The 17,501-nt window shown below is 42.6% G+C and overlaps 1 protein-coding gene across 1 annotated transcript in view; it reads right to left on the reverse strand.

Annotated features, from left to right (window-relative positions):
* The window catches only part of ARFGEF1 (ARF guanine nucleotide exchange factor 1), a 961,498-nt gene that overhangs the window by 759,182 nt on the left and 184,815 nt on the right, over positions 1–17,501 (reverse strand). Inside the window, exon 4 of the mRNA XM_069220293.1 lies at positions 13,375–13,521. Coding sequence (XP_069076394.1) covers positions 13,375–13,521 — 147 coding nt within the window. The remainder of the gene's footprint in view (positions 1–13,374; positions 13,522–17,501) is intronic.

A 17,501-nucleotide genomic window follows, 5' to 3' on the forward strand; every position in this document is an offset into this window, starting at 1 on the left:
TGCTAGAAAGGGGCTAATTTCCTACACCTCCCTTCTCTGTCCTTGAGATTCTTTTGAGAAAAGGTGCAACATACCTTGCAATCCTCAGGTTTATGCTCTGGGTGAAGAATATAAATAGAATCTTTGTGATGGTTATCAGAGTGTAATCTCTTTTTGTCACATGTGCCACGTGGCCTGAAAAGTCTTTTTTCTAGTTATTTCTGACATTGTACAGCAGGTAGAGTCTGGACCAGAAATACATGCTGACCTAAAGAGAAATCTTCTCAAGAATGAGTAAACTGTGGAAAAAACTGAGCAGAGCTCAGGGACTCCCCATCACACGACGTATGATAGAACATCTGAGGGACGGAGCCTCTGTGGTGAGGGTTTTAAAGGGTGCTGTCATCTGATTGGCTGGACTATGGTTCTTTTTAAATGATATTAATAAACTGTTGAAATGAGTATGTAAGTTCTTTCTCTGCTACTATCTTTAGTACTGTGGGATTCACATTTCGACAACAGAGAATGATTAAAGCATGTGAATCTAGGAAAGATGCAATACTGGAGAAGGGGGCTTTTTGTATATCAACTCTGTGACACCCTTTTTCACATTAACACAACTAAGGGTTTTTGTTTCTATAACACCTTAACAGTGGTCTTTTGAATTTAAACTTTTAAGGTACTTCCTTGGTTTGAGAAGTACCATACTCAGTGCTTCCTTCATGGTACCCGAAAGCCAGCCTCTTTCAACTATCTCATTACATACTCCGGAAAGGTATCCCTCAGCATTGTGGAGGAGGGCTGGTAAAAGTACGTAGGAAGTCCATCAAGGCTGGGTATCTCCTCCATCATACGTTTTAGTGAAGCCACTAGCTCCACTATAGTCAATGGGCCCTCTGTTTGTTCTCTTTGTTTAAAGGTAGGTTGCAGTAACTATGAAAATATGCACTCACTGCCTGTGGGGCTTGAGAGGTCTTCTTTTATGCAAGAAAGAAGGTTTAACTCTCAGATCTACCTTCTACATAAAGTCACACAAGGAGACAGTGAAGAAAACAAAGCCTACAACTTGTTAATCCTCCGAGCATATTAATAGAAAGCGAAAAGATCTGCCAAGACTAGAAATGATGAGGGAAAGAATGTCTAAACCACCAAAAAAGTGAGAACCAAATTCATATAATAAAAAGGACCTCTAGAATGAACCACAGAATATTTATTCTTCAAACCCAGAAGAAACTGAGCTACAAGAGAGATAAAAAACAATGAATCACTACCAGGTGACTACAAATATGTGAAACTGCTGATATATACATTTTCACTATTCTAACACGCGAATGTGGTTCAAGCGAATAAGTAGTAAAATGCAAAACATGCAGTAGGTTCAGTAACAGGAAAAACGAGATCTTGCTACACCAATATGAAAAGATTAACCTAAAATATGCAGCCCTAGTAGAAGAGTGTCTAGTGGATAAAACAATATCAAATATCTCTTTAGCATATCATATGAACTTAAAGTTAGCTTGTGAAGTTTCAACATGAAGATTTCATTCTAGACACTGAGGTGTAGAATTTCCCCATCTTCCTGAAACAAAGGGTTTTCCCAAAAAGCTAAATCGGAGGACCAAGACTGATCTGAAGAAGATATAGGTACTATGGTCTCATGGCCCAACAGGAACCACCTTTGGCAGAAGAAGTACAGGAGAAAAAGCATAAAGTAGTGAAAAATTCTAGGCAATCACCAAAGCACACCCAATGACCCCTGGGAGGAAAAGCAGAATAGTGGGAAATTCCAGTTGATTACTTAGGCAACACAGTGGCTCATAAGGAGGGAAGTAGCTGTAGTTGAAGAGAGGGCATTTCTTGATATAAGGGATCATAACAGATTTACGAGTGGGAGGGCCCAACTCTGGAATATTGGCAAAAGCATTTCTTGATGAATCTCTCAAATTGCTCTGCCTGTAGCCAAAATCCAAATTTCCATCACCTCTCGACACAGGGAACAAGACCTACATCTCTTTACATGTTCAAGTAATTACCTGCATAAGTACTGTCTGCAGCAATTTAGATCTATCTCTACAGTATGGAAGGAAGAACCAATCTCACAGTCCTAAACTCGCAAAGACCAACATGTACCTTCCTTGCCTGAAGATTCCATAAAGCAATGAAAGACATCAACCCTAAATGAGGTTCCCCAACCATGAAGAGGAGTGTCTGATTCCAATGTCATCTGAGGTCAAAGCTTTTGCGAGCTTTTCCCTTTGAATAAATTCTATGATTGTATCCACTGCTGCAGACCCTGTAACAGCTTAGCAACAAGGAAAACTCTGTCCTTCAGCAGACCGTAATACTGATTTCATTACAATCAAAAGCACCACTACAGAGGTCTCGTTTGAAGAGGAGTCTGCTGCTGCAGGATGTGCTGCATCTCATTCCTGCATTGAACCCTGGATCTTCGAGTATCGGTGATGGAATTTTTTAGATGATGAGAACAAGCTCAATGCTCTTGTGGCTACACTTTGTTTCACCGTTTCCAGGGATGCATCCGTCTTCTGTCCAAATAAACAATGCCCATTAAAGCGCATGTCCCGTAACTGAGACAACATCCACAGAGAAATTGGTTGAGTGCATCCAAAAATGTCTATACAGTACAAATGGCAGTCCCATGTCTTGAGCGACCAAGTCAGCTGTATCCAAACCAGATTGCATGAACTGTTCAAATATGCCCATGACAACCTTGCGTAACTGAGCAAAGGATCTTCTTATATGTTCAGGCAGTCTTAGAACAGTTGAGGCTGCCATCTCCCACAGAACATGACTATATCTTAAAAAGAGCTATCCAGCAATACAGAATTTTAGAGCTGCACTGCTTAAAGCAATTTTCAGCTAAAGTGTCTAGTCTTTTGCACTATCTAGTGGGATAGAAGGAATCGTTCCAGATTTTAATTTACAAGCAAAGTCTGGAGTATCAAACTGTGAATAGGAGGATGAGAAGCCAAGTAAGGTAGCTATGATGACACTGTTCTTTTATATTTGGAAGTATCCATTCTTGACACTGAAGCATTAAATTATGGCTCATCGCAAGAACAAAACACCTAATCTAGGAGTGCCCCTCACTGAATGGGAAACCTATTCAGAAGGCTAGTTCCCCAACACCGTATCAGTAAATAATGACAACTTGATTTCTAAAGTGAGCATTTAAATAGGAAACCACTCCACAGCTTTCTTAAGGACTCCAGAAAACTGAACCTGCTCACCCTAAACCGGTCCCTCAGGAACATGAACTTTTAACGGGGTTGTATCAAAACAAAAGCCTTTTGCTAATCACTCAATTATCCTTCTCCAAATATCAAAGTGGCATCTGAATCAGTGCCAAATATATAATGTGTAATCAATGATTTCCATCTCACATGCTACGACTACGCAGATGGCACACAAATACTACTTAAATTAGAATGCCCAAAAAACATTGAAAACTCACAAATCTTCAGTTGCCTCAGAGCCGTTGATCAGTGGATGACCTGGAGCCATCTCAAACCAAATACCTCCAAAACAGAAATACTCATATGTGGTGGCTGGAAAAGTTATGACCCTTTGTGTGTCTGGCCTGATGATCTCGGACCACCTCCTCAATTATCCAAGGAAGTTAAAAACCTTGGAATCACCACGGATTCCAAGTTAACTATGAATGCCCAAGTGGACAAATTAGCACGAACAAGCTTCATCACCTTGAAGACTTTATGACGCAAGGTGCAATCTACTATCTCACTTGTACTATCCAAACTGGATTATGCCAATGGCCTCTACCATGGATCATCTCTATCTATTATGAAAAAACTAAAACGTATTCAGAACTCCGCAGCCAGGCTACTATTACATTTAACGCCGCAAGCCCACATCTCCCCTGCCTTGAGAGCACTACACTGGTTACCCGTTGCCAGAAGATGCACTTTCAAGCTGCTCACCCACAAAGTTATACATGGAACAGGACCGCTTTTTATCAGAAACAAAATAACCAAATACATCCAACAAAGAAACCTCCGCTCAAGATTGGCACCCCGCCTTATAAAACACCATAGAAGAAAAAGACTATAGGTGGTACATCCTTCTCCGTTCAAGCAGCCAAACTATGGAATTTATTACCCCCAACTATAAGAGCCGCAGATAACTTTCTTGTCTTCAGAAAACTACTCGAGTTGGCTTTTTCCTTCATAACCACCATATTCAAGCAACTATGGACTGCATATGCCTATGTTGATAAATATTTTTTCTGATTATGTGTCTATTTCCAGATATGTATAGTTCTTTAGAAAATATGTATTGCTACTATGTCATAACAATAAAATACACACACACTCTTTAACCCTGTTTGACTAAGTATATTTACCCATGGTTTTCATTATGTACTGTATGTACATATATGTGTGCATATGTGTGTGTATTCATGTGTGTTTGTATGTGTGTGTTTGTATGTATATATATATATATATATATGTATGTGTGTGCATATGTTGTTTCTGTGCTTGTCATGTTCGTGGGTCATTGCATGGCTCCTGGGTGGGTTGTTATACTAGATATCTATGAATCCCTGCTCTCATCTTATCACACTTATCTACCCATCATCATATGTCATGTCTCTATCAAACTATCCTCCATTACCACTCTGACTCATGCCAAATCCTTTCTATTACTTTCAGCTCCTAAATACCTCTGCCTAAGCTCTTCCCTCCGCTTCCACATCTAACTCACCAAACCTCACTCTACTCCCATGACCTCCCACACAACCCTACTAAATTCTCCCTCATTTATCTCACCCTCCTACGATGATCTCCCTAACCCTTCCTCAGAGTCTTCCCTCCTCCATCCCCCTTTACTCATCAAAAGTCTTTGGGTTGAGTAAATGAGGATATACTCTCAATTAACACTTCTGGATTTCTTTCCTCCTCCACCCCTCCATTACTCCAGTCAATCTAACTAACAAACTCTCATATCCGCGGCTCAAATTAACTCCTAATAATACTAAAACTGTACTCATATTCCCCGATACTAATCCATCACTAATTCTTGTTGGGTTCCAGAGTAGCGTGCTACTCGCCGAAAATCGCTTCAAAGCCTCGTCAGAGATAGTAAGCGCTATATAATGAAAATGTCACTTACCCAGTGTACATCTGTTCGTGGCATCAGTCGCAGTAGATTCGCATGTTCTGCAATAGCTCGCCATCTGGTGTTGGGCCGGAGTGTTACAAGTTGTTTTTCTTCGAAGAAGTCTTTCGAGTCACGGGACCGAGTGACTCCTCCTTTTGTCTCCATTGCGCATGGGCGTCGACTCCATCCTCGATTGTTTTTCCCCGCAGAGGGTGAGGTAGGAGTTGAATTGTAGTAATAGTGCCCATGCAATGGAGTGACTAAGTATGCACCTATTTAAGGTTGAGATGATACATATATAAATAATTGAAGGCAACTTCCAAACTGCTACAGGCTCCCGGGGAGGCGGGTGGGCACATGCGAATCTACTGCGACTGATGCCACGAACAGATGTACACTGGGTAAGTGACATTTTCAGTTCGATGGCATCTGTCGCTGTAGATACGCATGTTCTGCATAGACTAGTAAGCAGTTGTTTCCCCAAAAGCGGTGGATCAGCCTGTAGGAGTGGAAGTAGTGTGAAATAATGTTCTTAATACGGCTTGACCTACTGTGGCTTGTTTTGCGGATAACACGTCTACACAGTAGTGCTTGGTGAATGTGTGAGGCGTAGACCATGTGGCTGCCTTACATATCTCTTGCATTGGGATGTTTCCTAGAAAGGCCATGGTAGCACCTTTCTTTCTGGTTGAGTGTGCCCTTGGTGTAATGGGCAGCTGTCGTTTAGCTTTAAGGTAGCAGATTTGGATGCATTTAACTATCCATCTGGCTATACCTTGTTTTGATATTGGGTTTCCTGCATGAGGTTTTTGAAATGCAATAAATAGTTGTTTAGTCTTTCTGATGTTTTTTGTTCTGTCAATGTAATACATCAATGCTCTTTTGACATCTAATGTATGTAGTGCCCTTTCAGCTACGGTATCTGGCTGTGGAAAAAACACTGGAAGTTCCACTGTTTGATTTAGATGGAACGGTGAAATAACCTTTGGCAAAAATTTAGGATTGGTCCTTAGGACGACTTTATTTTTGTGTAGTTGTATAAAAGGTTCCTGTATTGTAAACGCCTGAATCTCGCTTACTCTTCTTAGGGAAGTAATGGCGATGAGAAATGCCACCTTCCAGGTTAGGAACTGTATGTCGCAGGAGTGCATGGGTTCAAAAGGTGGACCCATAAGTCTAGTTAGGACAACATTTAGGTTCCATGAAGGAACAGGTGGTGTTCTTGGTGGTATAATTCTCCTAAGGCCCTCCATGAATGCTTTAATGACTGGTATCTTATATAGGGAAGTTGAATAGGTAGCCTGCAGGTATGCAGATATTGCTGCAAGGTGTATTTTAATGGAAGAGAAAGCTAGGTTAGATTTTTGTAAGTGAAGCAAGTAACCCACTACATGTTCTGGAGTTGTGTGTAATGGTTGTATTTGATTAATATGGCAGTAGCAAACAAACCTCTTCCATTTACTTGCATAGCAGTGCCTGGTGGATGGCCTTCTAGCTTGTTTTATGACTTCCATACATTCTTGGGTAAGTTGTAAGTGCCCGAATTCTAGGATTTCAGGAGCCAGATTGCTAGATTCAGCGATGCTGGATCTGGGTGTCTGATCTTTTGGTTGTGCTGTGTCAACAGATCTGGCCTGTTGGGCAATTTGATGCAGGGTACCACTGATAGGTCTAGCAGCGTTGTGTACCAGGGTTGCCTTGCCCAAGTTGGTGCTATCAATATGAGTTTGAGTTTGCTTTGACTGAGTTTGTTTACCAGGTAAGGAAGGAGAGGGAGAGGAGGAAAAGCGTAAGCAAATATCCCTGACCAGTTCATCCATAGGGCATTGCCTTTGGATTGTTCGTGTGGGTATCTGGATGCGAAGTTTTGGCATTTTGCGTTCTCCCTTGTCGCAAACAAGTCTATCTGAGGTGTTCCCCAGAGTTTGAAATAAGTGTTCAGAATTTGGGGGTGAATCTCCCATTCGTGGACCTGTTGATGATCTCGAGAGAGATTGTCTGCGAGTTGATTTTGGATCCCTGGTATAAATTGTGCTATTAGGCGAATTTGGTTGTGAATTGCCCAACGCCAAATCTTTTGTGCTAGCAGGCTTAACTGCGTGGAGTGCGTCCCCCCCTGCTTGTTTAGATAATACATTGTTGTCATGTTGTCTGTTTTGACGAGAATGTATTTGTGAACTATTATTGGTTGGAAAGCTTTTAGTGCTTGAAAAACTGCTAGAAGTTCTAGGTGATTGATATGCAGTTTTGATTGATGTACGTTCCATTGTCCTTGTATGCTGTGTTGATCGAGGTGTGCTCCCCACCCTGTCATGGAAGCATCTGTTGTTATTACGTATTGTGGCACTGGGTCCTGGAAAGGCCGCCCTTTGTTTAAATTTATGTTGTTCCACCACAGAAGCGAGAGGTAAGTTTGGCGGTCTATTAACGCCAGATCTAGAAGGTGACCCTGTGCTTGAGACCACTGTGATGCTAGGCATTGTTGTAAGGGCCTCATGTGCAGTCTTGCGTTTGGGACAATGGCTATGCATGAAGACATCATGCCTAGGAGTTGTAATACCATCTTTGCTTGTATCTTTTGTGTTGGATACATGCGTTGTATGATGGTGTTGAAATTTAGAATTCTTTGTGGACTTGGAGTGGCTACTCCCTTTGATGTGTCTATTATGGCTCCTAGGTATTGTTGTACCTTGCGCGGCAGAATGTTGGATTTTGTAAAGTTGACGGTGAACCCGAGTTTGAAGAGGGTTTGTATGATCTGATTTGTGTGATTTGAGCACTCTATGAACGAATGGGCCTTGATTAGCCAGTCGTCCAAATATGGGAACACATGTATTTGCTGCCTTCTTATGTGTGCAGCGACTACCGCTAGGCATTTGGTAAAGACTCTTGGTGCGGTTGTTAATCCGAAAGGCAGTACCTTGAATTGGTAATGTATTCCTTTGAATACAAACCTTAGGTATTTCCTGTGCGATGGGTGTATTGGTATATGGAAATAAGCGTCCTTGAGGTCTAAAGTTGCCATGTAGTCGTGTAGTTTTAGCAATGGCAATACTTCTTGTAGTGTGACCATGTGGAAGTGGTCCGATTTGATGAAAGTGTTCACTACTCTGAGGTCTAGGATTGGTCTCAGCGTTTTGTCCTTCTTTGGTATCAGAAAGTACAGTGAGTAAACTCCTGTGTTTATTTGTGTGTTTGGCACTAATTCGATTGCATTCTTTTGCAATAGTGCCTGCACTTCTATCTCCAGGAGATTGGAGTGGTGTGTTGTTAAATTTTGTGCTTTTGGTGGTATGTTTGGAGGGAATTGTAGAAATTCTATGCAATAACCATGCTGGATAATTGCTAGAACCCAAGTGTCTGTAGTGATTTCCTCCCACGCTTTGTAATAATGACCTATTCTTCCCCCCACTGGTGTTGTGTGGAGGGGGTGAGTGACATGTGAGTCACTGTTTAGTAGTAGGGGTTTTGGGGCTTTGAAATCTTCCTCTATTTCTAGGGAATTGCCCTCCTCTATATTGTCCCCGAAAACCTCCTCTATACTGTCCCTGGTAACTGGACGGTGTTGCTTGTGAGGTGCTGGCTTGTGTGCTCTGACCCCGAAACCCCCCTCGAAAGGGCGTTTTACGGAATGTGCTGTAATTCCCTCTGCTCTGCGGGGAGTAGAGTGCGCCCATGGCTTTGGCAGTGTCCGTATCTTTTTTGAGTTTCTCAATCGCTGTGTCCACTTCTGGACCGAACAGTTCTTTTTCATTAAAAGGCATATTGAGAACTGCTTGTTGAATCTCTGGTTTAAATCCAGACGTTCGGAGCCATGCATGCCTTCTGATAGTTACAGATGTATTAATTGTCCGTGCAGCTGTATCTGCAGCGTCCATGGAGGAGCGGATCTGGTTGTTGGAAATGGCCTGTCCCTCCTCAACCACTTGTTTTGCCCTATTTTGTAAGTCCTTGGGCAGATGTTCAATGAGATGTTGCATCTCGTCCCAGTGGGCTCTGTCATAGCGCGCAAGTAGTGCCTGGGAGTTCGCGATGCGCCACTGGTTTGCAGCCTGTGCTGCGACTCTTTTACCAGCTGCATCGAACTTGCGGCTTTCTTTATCTGGGGGTGGTGCATCTCCAGATGTGTGAGAGTTGGCCCTTTTCCTAGCTGCTCCTACAACGACAGAGTCTGGTGGCAGCTGTGTAGTGATGAAAACCGGGTCTGTAGGAGGCGCCTTATACTTTTTTTCCACCCTTGGTGTGATTGACCTGCTTTTGACCGGCTCCTTAAAGATGTCTTTTGCGTGCCGGAGCATACCAGGGAGCATAGGCAGGCTTTGGTACGAACTGTGGGTGGAGGAGAGTGTGTTGAATAAAAAATCATCCTCGACCTGTTCTGAGTGGAGGCTTACGTTGTGAAATTGTGCTGCTCTAGCCACCACTTGAGAATACGCGGTGCTGTCCTCTGGTGGAGATGGCTTCGTAGGGTATGCCTCCGGACTATTATCTGACACTGGGGCGTCGTATAGGTCCCATGCGTCCTGATCTTGGTCACCCTGGCTCATGGTGGTGTGAGCTGGGGAGAGTGATGGAGTTTGTGCTGGTGAGACGTGAATCACGGGCGGAGGAGAGGGTGGTGGGGTAACTCTTTTCACCACTTTTGGTTGTGGTGTTTGTTCAGTCTGGAACTCCAACCTTCTCTTTCTCCTAATAGGGGGAAGGGTGCTTATCTTTCCTGTCCCCTGCTGTATGAAGATACGCTTTTGCGTATGGTCCACATCAGTTGCTTGTAGCTCTTCCTCAAACCTATGCTTTTGCATTTGGGAGGTTAGCGAGTGCTCTTCTGTATAAGAGCCTGAAGCTGGGTCGCTTGCAGTTTGTTTCGGCATCGAAACCCTGTCTGCGTGTTTTTTCGGCTCCGAGGTGACTTTTTTCTTTTTCGGGGCCGAAACCTCTCGGCGTCGATCTGCGTCGGTGCCGCTGTCTCGGCGTCGAGCCGTGTCCACACCGGCATCTCGGTGTCGAGGCTTGTCTCCAGCACTTTCTCGGTCCCGAGAAGGCTGCGTGCCGGTGTCTCGACCGGAGTCGGACGATCTCGGCACTGTTTGGGCCTTTTTCGGTGCCGACGGTCGGTCACCGAATTTATGGGTGGAGCCATGGCCGGATGGCAGTGGCGTCCCCTGGGCCTTGTAAATGTGTCTCTGTGTGGTTTTCGACGTCTTACTCACGGTTTGTGTATCGTCGAATCCTTCGGAGTCTGAGTCTTGGATCGAGAAGGTACCTTCCTCTTCCTGTTCCTCGAACTCCTGTTGGGCTGTCGGTGCGGACGCCATCTGAAGTCTTCTGGCTCGACGGTCTCGGAGTGTTTTTCGGGACCGGAACGCACGACAGGCCTCGCAGGTGTCTTCGCTGTGCTCAGGTGACAGGCACAGGTTGCAGACCAAGTGTTGGTCTGTGTAGGGGTATTTATTGTGGCATTTGGGGCAGAAACGGAACGGGGTCCGTTCCATCGGCGTTCTTCAGCACGCGGTCGGGCCGACCAGGCCCCGACGGGGGATCGAAAAACTACCCTGAAGGGCACCGGAGCTCTTCGATCTTCGATGCGGTGTGGAATCTAAGTACGCCGATCCCGAACGCAACAATACCGACGAAAATCTTCCGAAATTAGCTAATCTTCCGTTCCGAAACTCGGAGCGACAGGAACACGTCCGAACCCGATGGCGGAAAAAAAACAATCGAGGATGGAGTCGACGCCCATGCGCAATGGAGACAAAAGGAGGAGTCACTCGGTCCCGTGACTCGAAAGACTTCTTCGAAGAAAAACAACTTGTAACACTCCGGCCCAACACCAGATGGCGAGCTATTGCAGAACATGCGTATCTACAGCGACAGATGCCATCGAACATACTATTACAAAACAATACAATACAATACATAGACACCTTGGTAGAGCTTTTAGGTATCTCATGGAACCAAGACTCCTCCGAATATATCTCCAACATTTTCTAGCTATTAAGAAAATGGTCAGTGCACAACCCAACACTGAAGCTGATTTGGGGGGGGAGCGGGGGGTTACACACCAGGTGCTGCGATGCTGAAGCCCTCACTGAATCCAATACCTCCTTGTAACATCATGAGGCAACAACCGGCATCAGTGCCATATGCTGCTACAAACATCTTCCAAATCCTGAGAATGGATCAATCAAGAAATCTGTGGGAGCGAGGAGACAACAGAAGTGCCCAGTTTGTTGCTATGACATTCATAAGTGCAAGGAACTATGCCAGCAGCCAATCTGTTTGGGAATTCCTGTTGTTCTGGGATTCCTGAGGTAAGTCATTAAACTCTTAGGAACCCTGTCTGTTTTGTAGACAGAGTTTCACATGGGAACTATTCTGCCCAGCCAAATTTCATGTAAATGCTACAGGGCTCAGGAGTAAGACATAGGAGTACATAATTATCAAGAGCTAATATTTTAAATGCCTTTGAAGACTCAGAGTGCTAGTGCATTTATGCCATAACTTGAGGTTGTTTCTCTCTGCCCTGGGACTGTCCATGTTATGTGTGCTTTGGGTACCCAGAACGACATATCTAAAAGCATGATGATCAGCCATCTACATGGCTTTCTGTGTTGTCAGGAAAGATTGTAGATTCTAGTTTTTATGAATTGCCATGGACAGATGTATTTTCAATTTTTTTTTAACTGAAAATGTATTTGCATTGTGATACAAACAATGTGTTCTACCACAAGCATCAACAGACTGAAATCTGTCCACATAAAAAAAAAAACTACAATACAATGTAACACACTGATCGTTCATTTCTACCTTCTAATCTGTCTCCTCTTTATAGCATAATGTGACCGCTGGATTTCAGGTTTGAGCCATAGTGCTCAATGAAAAGCCCAACATACAATAAAGGCAGCACTGCCAAATGTACTCTATACATCCATATTCTGGTTAGAGAGGACCAAAAGTCAAGACAACCAATTTTTACAATACTGTACCTTTGTATGCTAAATATATCAGTTAGCCATCTCTTTATCAAGGGATGTGGGCGTATGTCCAGGCATATGGTGCAGCCCTTTTCTATTAAAAAGGCAATCATACAAAATTACCGATTTTACACTTCAACATTAAGACCAGAGGGTTCTACTATGGCGAATAGTCCAATTTAGTAAATGGTCTGCAGCTAAACAAGGAGATCTTCAAGAATGGGATACTGTTTTATGGAATTTGAATAACCGTCCCTTAAATCCCTTGGGACATAACTAAGGTTTTTAAGCCTCCGCAAACCACGGTAACAAAGGTACAAACAGCCGTTCTTACAAACAAAGTCCTCAAAATATGGTATGGAGTGATAGAGTTCTCTGGTAGCAAAGATATGGCCCAGCAACTGTGCAGTTTCATCCCTAGACTTACTTCATAGACGTATGTCAGAGGCAATTCCAAAAAAGTAAGGAGGACAGTTTCAAGGGCTATTATCTTCTCACCAATGCAGAGTTACATTTGCTGACATCAGCAATATTCCCAGTTGTAGGCTTTAATTTGGGAGTGTAGTACAGTGCTCAAACGAAGAATCCTGTCTTCTTACCAAAGACGAAACAAATACCTTGCTTCTGTTTCAAAAGCATAGAAACTAACTGACAACTATCTCTACACATACTGAATAAAAGATAATGTGGTGCATGTTTGCTAAGTAGGTAGCTCAGGTGCATACTGATAAGCAAAAAGGAATTCATTCTCAAAAACTGCATTCCCAAATCCCAGAGAAAACACCAGAAAGGACTGCAAGACAACACAAAAGTTACAACACAAATTTAAAAATTGCATGCAGAGGCATTAGCAAAATATACATCAAGCAAAATGAAGAATAGGACAAACAATCCTATCCTCGGGAATAAGTAAAAAAATTATGTGATGCCACATATGATGCCACATAAGTGACGCACGCATAGGGAGGGCTGAGCCTGCATGCGTCCCTTAACTCTTACAGCGGTGCAGTACCTTTTCTTTCACTTGGATCAAAGCTACTCCAAGTTGATAATGTCATGAACTGGAAGTAAGAGTAATTAAACATTTCGAGTCACAAAACCTACTTTTATCTGTTTCACATGTGCATAGTTGTTAGCTATTAATACTAGTTTCTTTGGAACGATCTTCTTATTCACCTCAAATTTAACAAGATTTGGCACTGATTTAATCATGTTGTAATATACGTGATGTAGAATTTCAACGCTCTTTTGTTACCTAATTTCTCGTACATTATTAGATTACCTTTATTATTTGTAACTGAACTCCTTCGTCGGTCTGTGGGCCTTGAAAGCAGCCGCATATTGTTTCTATTATTCTGTCTATTAATTTTTTGCCAGGCGTTGTGTTATCTGGTGCATTGCCAGTCAGATGTCCATATGCAATTAGTTTCTAATGAGGAAAAGAAAATCGAAAGTAAGAAAATATATGCACTCAAACATTTTTACTTTTTTACTCTTAAAAAGAGAAATACGCAATTATGATAAATACATGTCAGCAGAAAGACTTATGATATATTGACCACAATACGTTACAACAGTTCTCGGCTTTAGTGACATTGCCATATACTACTCAGGCTGACCTACGTCTAGCCTGGGTAGAACACTGTAAAGTCAGTTCATTTACAGCCCTTCTGGCTCACGCTAACAACAATACCATAACATTCAGTGGTAGTTCATACAGGCTGCATAATAATGTGCTCAACACTGCTTGGCACGTACACGCACATAAGACAAAACGGTTATGTGTCACGTCCATCACCCAGTACTGTACCAGCCCACAGTGATAACCATGCCATCAGAAAATGAACAGGCATAGGATAAGTGAAAAGAAATGTTGCATGATGCTGGCCCAAGGGAAGTTTCAGTTTAGTCCATTACCGTAGGTTCCCACAAGCTACATATTATTAGTGCTTCTTGACAATCAACTTTTGGATTATAGTAATTTAGCACATCCCAAGAGTTCTCTCCACCATTGCTGCCTCCAACCTACACCGGTTCGGAGCAATACACTTTAAACAAAATATCAGAATAGACAACCCAGTGTAGCCAGTTAAGTGCTCTATATTCATAAGAAATACCACTAATATCTGAAAATTACAGTCCAGTGTTCGAAAACCTTTTGATTATCCTGATACATCTGCAGTAACACTTTTTCAATGATCATCAGTTCCCTGCTGATATATATTTTTGCTGCAAGGGAATTGTTTACTTATGCTTACTACTGTCTGAGAGGAAGACAAGGTGGGGATCCAGTAAGTCTGATGTATCACATGTATGAGTTACAATTTGCTCCTCTGGTGAGGATGCAACACGATGTAGTCCATCATCACCTGTCATGGTGGTAGGCTCATATAAAAAGTGTTTCTTTTCTTTATCCATATTTAGCCTAGGGTTTTAGTCAGCACAACTGGCACTATTAGTATCTTCAAGGACATCTGTGCTAGCTGTTTATCATGGATCTCTCGCAAGAGCTTCCTTTATGGACTCCATAGGTTTCCTCTCAGTCTTAAACAACTCCACATTCAGATTGTCCTCCTTTTAAGTTTTAGTTTTGGCATGAGAGATCAGGTCAAATCCTGTCTGGTTTCTCTCTAGTGGCCTTTTAGATGCATCTTTATAAGTAGTATCTTTAAAATAGTCAGCCAAGATTCTAAATAAGGTTTTTGAGTATGGTTTACCACGTCTACCAGATAATTTTCTTTTTTTTTCCCCATAAGATCTTTTTTTGGGTCATCCCTGTCCTTGATTGAAATGGATATGGGCCACTATATATTTTCCTCAGTCCGGTCTTTTCCCCGTTCTGCTGGTGTATATGTGTTTTAAGCCAAGTTCTTTCCTTTCCCAGAAAATGACTTCTGAATGTGTAGATGTTCTACAAGTAATTCCTCTAATTTCTTAATGGCCAATTGATCCACTGGAGTACCTTAATATTTGTTTAAGGTTTTTGGTCGTGCAGACTATAGTGCCAATTTTATGATTATCTAAAGTACTCTCTGATGTCTTTGATGTCTTGTGTAGATTCTCCAACTGTTGACAGACATTCTGAATTTTGAATAACAGAGACTATGAAAACAACTATAACTGCTTCTACCGTTTCTCTATAATTAGATCTAGTAAAATATTTAAAATATAAAATAATATCAAAGGTAGAAGTTCAGACTCTGGAAAAGGAACTTAAAGAGCTAGTAACTAACTTAATAATGTACAAAGAGAAGGCTGTGAATTCAGATAAATGTGAAAAGGGCCCATTTAACAAATAAATTATATCTTCTATTAAAAAAGCTACTTCAGAATAGTGCAATCAACAGACTGAATGGAACAAGAAAAGTAGGCATTTTGTATCAATTAATGATGCAACAAGCTGTTAAAAAATAAAAGATAAATTAAAAGGGATCTGTAGACTCGGATCTAAGAAATATATTGATCGCCTTTGAAATTCTCTACCCAAATTGAGATTAAAAAAAACATGTAAGCGAATGAGAATCACAAAACAGATATTTGACAACATTAGATTTTCCTAGACTTCATGGGGAAGAGGTAAGATCTTTAATTTACCCCAATCAGTACTCTAGAAATTAAAGACGTCACATAAACTTTGCCCATGCACCCAGACTCCCCAAGAGTTTACTAAACACATCATGTATACTGTAGCCTGGGTTCATAGCCTAGCTCTTTACCCCTCCAGTATCCAATCTCATAGAACACAAACCAGCTGTGCACAGCCTTTGGCCTTGTAAACCAAACTATACCCTGCACAAGGACTCATATGAACCCATGGGGGTGAGGGCACAGCATGCCTTTTGGTGACACGCTGCACTAAGGGCCAACTACACCCACTAGGACCGAACTGGAGAAGGATGCTGGGCTTGAACTTTGCGAAAACAAAAAGGTGATCAAAAAATACTTGAATTAATCTCAGCCATAGGCGATCACGGAGAGCTGCATTTCAGACCATCTTTTTCACTCACTAGACAAATCTAGACAGACCCAACTGCTGAGCCAGCTGCCCTCGAGATGGGGTCATAAGCAACCCCAGACCAGTTTCGATCCGATTATGATGTTTTATTAGTGAGATGCAGCTTGAGTTATACGGCACAGTGAGAACAGACCCATGTCTAAGCATACTAAGGTAGAGAAATAATGGAAGGCACGAGTATTGACTGTTTATTATTCCCCTTTATCTTTCTCTCCACTACATGTTTCCTGACATAACCAATAGAGTTTCTGACTATAGGTGCATGCCCCTACTCCTCCCATGTAGCATATTATCCTGACAACCCAGGGCAGGTTGCTAGCTTATTTTTATTATGTGTGTGTGATACTGCATCCTCTATGTTTCACAGATTTGTGATTACAGATAACAAGAAAACACTTTTTCATATTTGTGCATTATGTCTGTGAAGGTTTTGTGCTTTGTTTATTTTCTTAAAGGTGCTGTTTGCTCACTTTTTGGGGTGATTACGGAAGTGCACACTGAAGTGCATACGAAGTCGGAAACCAAAACAAGTCCATCATTTTCTTTTTTACTCTTAAAGGGCCCAGGAAGAGAATGTCATAGGGAAAATGCAACTCTGCCCTTTGCATGCTATTTATGTTATATGTTGTGTATTTGTCCTGACAGAATAGTGTTAGGTTAACTGACATCTCCAAATCAATCAATCAATCAAAAAAATTTATAGAGCATGCTACTCACCCGTGAGGGTCTCAATGCGCTAGTGGGTGGGGGTGAGGGGGGTTACTGTTCGAACAGCCATGTCTTGAGGTTTTTTCTGAAGAGTAGGAGGTCTTTGGTTTTGCGGAGGTTGGTGGGGAGGGAGTTCCAGGTTGTGGGGGCGAGGCAGGAGAAGGCCCTGCCTCCTGTGGTGGTTCGATGGATGTGGGGGACTGTAGCTAGTGCGAGGTCGGTTGATCGGAGGTTGCAGGTGGGAGTGTGGAAGTTCACTCTTTCGTTGAGGTAGGTCGGGCCGGTGTTGTGGAGGGATTTGTGTGCATGGATGAGGATCTTGAAAGTGATTCTCTTGTCTATGGAGAGCCAGTGAAGATATCTGAGGTGTGGTGAGATTCGTTCATGGCAGGGAGGCCAAGGACGAGGCGTGCGGCTGTGTTCTGGATTCTCTGGAGTTTGCGTTTGAGTTTGAGTGTGGTGCCGGCGTAGAGGGCGTTACTGTAGTCAAGTCTGCTGCTGATGACTGCATGGGTGACTGTCTTCCTGGTCTCTGGGGTAATCCATTTGAAGGATTTTTTTTTTTTTAGAGTGCGGAGTGTGTGGAACCAGGAGGAGGTTAGTGCATTGATTTGTTGTGTCATGGAGAGGGAGGGGTCCAGGATGATGCCGAGGCTGGGTGGGTGGTTTGCGAGGATGGGTGCGGG

The sequence above is a fragment of the Pleurodeles waltl genome, chromosome 2_2 (assembly GCF_031143425.1).
Source record: "Pleurodeles waltl isolate 20211129_DDA chromosome 2_2, aPleWal1.hap1.20221129, whole genome shotgun sequence".
Taxonomy (NCBI): Eukaryota; Metazoa; Chordata; class Amphibia; order Caudata; family Salamandridae; genus Pleurodeles; species Pleurodeles waltl.